General features: G+C 55.7%; 1 protein-coding gene across 2 annotated transcripts; it reads left to right on the top strand.

The window, feature by feature from the left end:
- Nucleotides 1–2924: 2924 nt before the first annotated feature.
- On the top strand, nt 2925–4868 carry GUCA2A (guanylate cyclase activator 2A). Of its 2 annotated transcripts, none has more exons than XM_059897672.1 (3): nt 2925–3021; nt 4078–4267; nt 4725–4868. In XM_059897672.1, the coding sequence occupies exons 1-3, from the start codon at nt 2947–2949 to the stop codon at nt 4769–4771; spliced, it is 312 nt and encodes a 103-aa protein (XP_059753655.1). In that variant the 5' UTR covers nt 2925–2946; the 3' UTR covers nt 4772–4868. The 2 variants fall into 2 exon arrangements, with proteins under 2 accessions (XP_059753655.1, XP_059753649.1); XM_059897666.1 differs by having other exon boundaries at nt 4621–4868.
- Nucleotides 4869–6000: the final 1132 nt, after the last annotated feature.

Here is a 6000-nt window from a genome sequence, read left to right as displayed (position 1 = left end):
CTAAGGGGTTATGGGAGAAAGAGGCTTCAGGAACCAGAGGCCCCTCCCATTACCCCCAATCCCACTGTAACTTAGGAGGGGAAAGACTGAAAAGCCAAAGGGAGCCAGAAACAGGGCTCCTGCAGCCCACAGCGGCCGCGCCGAACCCCATCCTTCATGCTAAACTAAATCCCAGTGCAGCCCGAGCCCTGCACTTCACCCCAGATCCAGCCCCAGTCATAAACCTGACCCCACCCACACCTCCAACTTACACTGCAGACTCAGCTCCCACCTTAACCCTACCACAGAACCCTAAGCTAACCCCAAACCAACCTCCGTGTCAGCTACAATCCCCACATCGACCCACTCCTAGCTGCACCCCTGATTCCAAGCCTAACCGTGACACTTACCCCACACCCGAGCTCAGCTCCATCCTGACCCTGACCCAAACCCCAATCTGAGTCCTAACTTGAACTCCTATCACTATCTGCTACTTCATCTTGCCCTAATGTAATTCCAGTCCCAGTTGGTAACCTAAGACTGATCTTAACCCAGCTTTCACCCTAACCCAGCTCAAGTCCACCCAACCCCAATTCCAACCCCAGCACCAGCCTCAACTGCACTCCTGATCTCTACCTGTGCTCACCACCATCCCAATCACAATACATTCTACCCTTATGTGTATCTCTAGCCTCACCCTCAACCCAAACTCCATCCATAACCCTAAGGTACCCTATCCCATCCCTAACCCTCTGCTGGGGCTCATTCCCACCCAGCTCTCAGCTAGCAGCGGCCACCATGTGGCTGGACTGGACATGTAGATTTCAGCGTACACATACACACACCTCGCATATACTAACACACTTCAACTTACACACATTCCTCAGTGTACACACACACACTAGAAAAGGGAGGGAATCTTAGTCTGGTTCTGAGGACTAGCCTGAGAGGGCAGGTTGACCAAGTGTTTCCTGCCCCTCCCTTGGGCTGAACCCCTTTGAAGGTCCCTCCAATTTCCCCTGCAGTGACTCTCCCCATCCAGGGATTCCCACCCCCATCCCTTTCTTTGGAGCCATCCAGGCTTGCAGCCAGATTGGTTTGTAGATTAGAACAAAGCAGCTCCCAGGGCTTCCCTTTCTCCGTGTCCTGGAGGCTCTGCTCACAAAAGAATACAATGAACACACACTATGCGGGGTACAGTCCTCATGGGGGTCAAGGTCTAGAGGGGCAGAGACACACACCCAAGTAATCCAACTCAACAATATCCCCAGTAGGGGAATGTATCTGGTTCTGTGAGAACAAAGAGAGGTTATTTAGCTGAGGATGCAGCGGGGGTTATTGGATCTGGGCCTTAAAGTTTAAGTAGGAGTTCACCTAGTGACAAGGAAGGAAAAGCCTTCCAAGCAGATGGAGTAGCATATTCAAAGGCAAGGGTGCTGGGAGAGCTGAGCCTGGCAGGAAAGGCCAGGGTGGGGGAGATGAGGCTGAGTTAGCTGGGGGAAGCAGAGCAGAAAGAGGAGGGACACGGTGCGGGCGGGGGGTGGGGGGGATGGTTAGAGGGGCAGGGGAATCAGGAGGGAGTGGGGAGAGCACATCCGAGGATGATCTGAGGCTGCAGGACAGGCAGGACAGCAGGCCCAGCACCGGATGAGAACAGGCTATGGCTCAGATGGGCAGGTGGCCTCCAGAGGGGCCAACGGGTGCCAGAAGCTGTTGTGGCTGTTGATCAAAGTAATAATAACTGAAGGATCTTTTACTGAGTGCTTTCTGTATGCCAGGCATTGAGGTAAGCATTTTTATAACCTCATTTAATTCTCAAAATAACCCTACGAGGTACGTCCCCAGAGAGGATACAAGGGGTCCTGATGTTCAGAGAGGGAAACAATTTGTCCAGATTCACACACATAGGAATGGGGCAGTAGGTGGGACTCGAACCAGGCCTGTGGATGGCAGAGCTGAGTCCTTCCTCAAAGTCACAGTGGCCAAACCTAATGCCTGCCTTGGTAATCTCATTTCTTTTTTTTTTTTTTTAATTATTTATTTATTTATTTATTTTGGGCTGTGTTGGGTCTTTGTTTCTGTGCGAGGGCTTTTCTCTAGTTGCGGCAAGTGGGGGCCACTCTTCATCGCGGTGCGCGGGCCTCTCACTATCGCGGCCTCTCTTGTTGCGGACCACAGGCTCCAGACGTGCAGGTTCAGTAGTTGTGGCTCACGGACCTAGTTGCTCCGCGGCATGTGGGATTTTCCCAGACCAGGGCTCGAACCCGTGTCCTCTGCATTGGCAGGCAGATTCTTAACCACTGCGCCACCAGGGAAGCCCTGGTAATCTCATTTCTTAACACTTGAAGCCCCCTGGCAACCTCCTCCTCCCCCCAGGCTGAATTACTCACATTTCCTTGATTATTCCAGGCCTATTTCACCTCCCTGCTGTCTCACATGTAGTGTCCTCTGCAAGAAATGGCCTTCTACCCTCAGCCCCTTCTCTAAGAAAATTTCCACCCATTCTCTAAAGCTCCTTTGGGAAAGCTTCTTGAACTGCCCCGCCCCTTGGCTGGTTGAATGTCCCCTCCATTCCTCATGCCCACCCACTCCCCTAATCACCCTGCATTGCCACTGGGCCTCCCTCTTTAAGGGCTGGGCTGGGTCTGCAGCCCCACCCTGGTGCATGGCCTGGCCCAGAGCCATCAGTGAGTGTGAGTGGTTGGTCCTGAATGCAGGACCCAGCCCAGCTGTGGGTTAAAGTGGGAGCCCAGGGAGGGGCTGGGGCTCTGACGGCCTCCCCCCCGACTGCTTTCTTACCAGACAGGGCTGTCTTGAGCCTTATCTGATTAGGGTTAAGTTGACAAGCAAGCAGATGAGACACTGGCAGACTCCTGGGTTACTCAGTAACCCTGCCCTCTTTTAAAGTCCCACTGTTTTCCCCTGGCATCCAGAACAAAGCACTCTTCTCTCTTAGGCGCTGCTGCCATGAACACCCTCCTGCTCTCTGCACTGTGCCTCCTTGGGGCCTGGGCCGCCCTAGCAGGGGAAGTCACCGTGAAGGTAAGTTCTCTGTCCCTACTGTGGCCCAGCTGGCTCTCTATGTCCAGAGCCCAGGGCCTGTCCCCTGATAGAGCACCCCTCTGGGGATGGAGTGGGGGGTATGTCTAAGGCGTGACTCTTCCCCAGGGACCCCCTTCTCAGTCCTGCCTCTTACGCCTTCCTCTTCAAACTTGGAGAAAGAACATCAGGTAGAGAAAAGAGAAACAATTTGGGAAAGGCAGGTGATTAGCCAATGTACAGAGTGCCTGCCATGACCAGGTTCCTCCAGTATGTCACTGCAACGCCAGGATCACCGTGGCAAGAGGGATTATTAGTCTCATTTTTCAGAGGAGTCAAATAGAGTCTCAGAGAGATTCTGTAACTGGGCATGGGCACATGGTTGGGAAGTGAAGGAGCTTGATTCAGTTCCAGACCTTCCTCCTCAGCCAAAGCCCTGGCCTGGGTCTCAGGAATCACCTGGGCAGCCTGGAGGTCCTGACGGAAGGGTGTGCCCATCGGTGTGGATGCTAGCCGTAGGCCAGCCTGGTACTCATCGGGGGCCCCATTCTATCACAGCCAGGCCCCGGGAGGCCTTTTACTGCTTCTCAAACATCAGCCAGGCAGCAGCCTGGAGCCGGGGGCCAGGGGATCAGCCCACGCTGCTCTCAGGCAGGGGTGAAGACAACTGGGGCACAGCCACGTGGATTCAGGATGCCTGAGCCTTGGTCCCAGCTCTGTGCCTCTCCCTGAAAATCAGCACAGTGGCTCCCACTAATGGACACCTATTGTGTCCCTGCCGCTTCAAATCTGTCTTCTCCATTCCTCATATAACAGGCAGACCCCAGGATCCCAGAGTGTAATGACCTGTCCATGGTCGCAGAGCAAAACCAGGATTCAAGCCCAGTGTCTGGCTCTGAGCTCTGACCACCTCATATTGCCCCGCAGTGGAGCACCTGGCTCCCGCGTGCCGCAAACACTGTTTGAGTGCCACCGGGGCTGGAGAGGGGGCAGTCCTCGGGGAAGCGGCCAGGGAGCAGGCTGTAGCCTGGCCTCACACCCTGGACATGTCTCTCTCAGGATGGAAAGTTCTCCTTTTCTCTGGAGTCAGTGAAGAAGCTCAAGGACCTCCAGCAGCTCCAGGAGCCTGGGAGGCCTAGAAATACTGGTGGATCCCTCGTTCCCATCCTCTGCAGCTCCCCGAGTTTTCCCGGAGAACTCAAGCCTCTCTGCAAGGAGCCCAATGCCCAGGAGATCCTGGAGAGGCTCGGTGAGTAACCCCCTCTCTGAAGGGCGGGGCCCAGGAATTCCCTGATTGGTGGCACTTGAAGGAGAGATGTGTTCTGATTGGTGGGATTCCGAGGATGCGCTCTGCTCTGATTGGCGGGTTAAGCCCTCTGCTGTGCGTCCTGGTTTGTCTGGTCTCAGCTGTAACGCCTTTCTGGGTAGGCTCTCCGCCCTGATTGGCTGGCTTGCAGTACTTGTGTCCTGGCTTGGGGTGGAAAGTGCAGATGGTCCGAGAGGACAAGCCTGGGTGGCGGATGTTCAAACTCTGGCTCAAGGGAGGGCGGGAGCTTTGGGCAGAGGAAGCTGCTTTCACGGGGCCCCGTTTCTCCTGTCCAGAGGCCATTGCCGAGGATCCGAGCACGTGTGAGATCTGTGCCTACGCTGCCTGTGCTGGATGCTAGGACGGCGGGTGCTCACTACCTTCTGTCCCTCCCCCGCAGGCCGCTCTCCCTCCTCGCAGCTCCACCTACCCAGAATGGAGGAGTGACGAGAGGGCAGCCTGGGGAGGCCCAGCCCCTGCCCCTGCCCCCGGTGCTTTCCAAGATCCACCCCCACCCACGGCTAATAAACCAGATTCCAGAGTCCTCCTGGTGTTGCTTTCATTCCTTCTTTCATCCCACTTTATGGATGCCTACCCTGCCCTCGCCAGCTCAGGGTTTAGTGTGCTAAGTGCAAGAACCCTGCTCTTCCTGCTAAGCCAGCATCGGTACTGCCCCCCACTCACAGACACCGAGGAGACTTGAATCCAACGACCACCAATGGAGGAGGGGGAACTTCTGCTTTTCTTTCATGATCCCTAAGCCACATGTGAGCTCCTGTACTGGTTTGGATGACCCAACACAAGCACTGAGGGGCTATGAGATCAGCCCCTGGCTGGAGAGTGTTCAAGGGGCCTCAGAATCTTGCCCCGTCCTGACCACTTCAGCACTGCCTCCTGCCCTCTCCCCAGGGCCCACACCGCAAGCCATAGTTCTCACTATGTCCTCTGCTCCTCTCACCCCTGCTCACCCCTGATCTCTTGGGAGATCCCTCCTCCCAAGGTTGCAGGGGTGCTTGATGAGATGGCTGGTGGGGTAGAATTATCTAATGCTCCTACTCTGGAGCCAAACTCTCTCGGTGTCAGTCCAGGCACTGCTTGTTACCAGCTGTGTGACTTTGGGCAGGTTACTTAGCCTGTTCTCTCCCCTACTTCATAGGGGTGAGTGAAGATTAAATGAGGTAATACAGGGAAAACTCTTAGAGCTCCACCGGGCCCAGCGTGAGTGAGCACTGTGCTGATGCTATTATTATTATTATTATTTCTGTCTAGATGGCTCTGCCTTGTGCCTGGCACATAGCAGGTGCTCACTCAGTGGCAGTTCCCATTATTGCCTCCTTCCCAGGCAGGTGGGAGACGAGGCCAGATGGTGAGTGGGCTCAGTTTAGACTTGAGAGTTGGTACTGGGGAGGCACAGAAGGGTAAGGGGCACTGTGGGAGCAGCGCTGCAATGTTCCTCTGGCTTGGTGGGCATGGAGAGCCTGCAGGCTGCAGGGCAGGGAGGAAGCTCTGGCCTCGCTGGGGAGAGAGGATGGGGACGGGGAGGGAGGCAGTGATGATAGAGGGGTGGGAGGGGCCCAGAGAGACGCAGGAGGCATTGCAAAGGCGCCTAGCCAGACTTGCCTGCGGGGGGGGGGGGGGGGGGGGGGAGGGAGGACAGGAAGGAGCCAGAGCTCCGA

The sequence above is a fragment of the Balaenoptera ricei genome, chromosome 1 (assembly GCF_028023285.1).
Source record: "Balaenoptera ricei isolate mBalRic1 chromosome 1, mBalRic1.hap2, whole genome shotgun sequence".
Lineage (NCBI taxonomy): Eukaryota > Metazoa > Chordata > Mammalia > Artiodactyla > Balaenopteridae > Balaenoptera > Balaenoptera ricei.
This window is presented reverse-complemented; position numbering and strand designations above follow the sequence as displayed.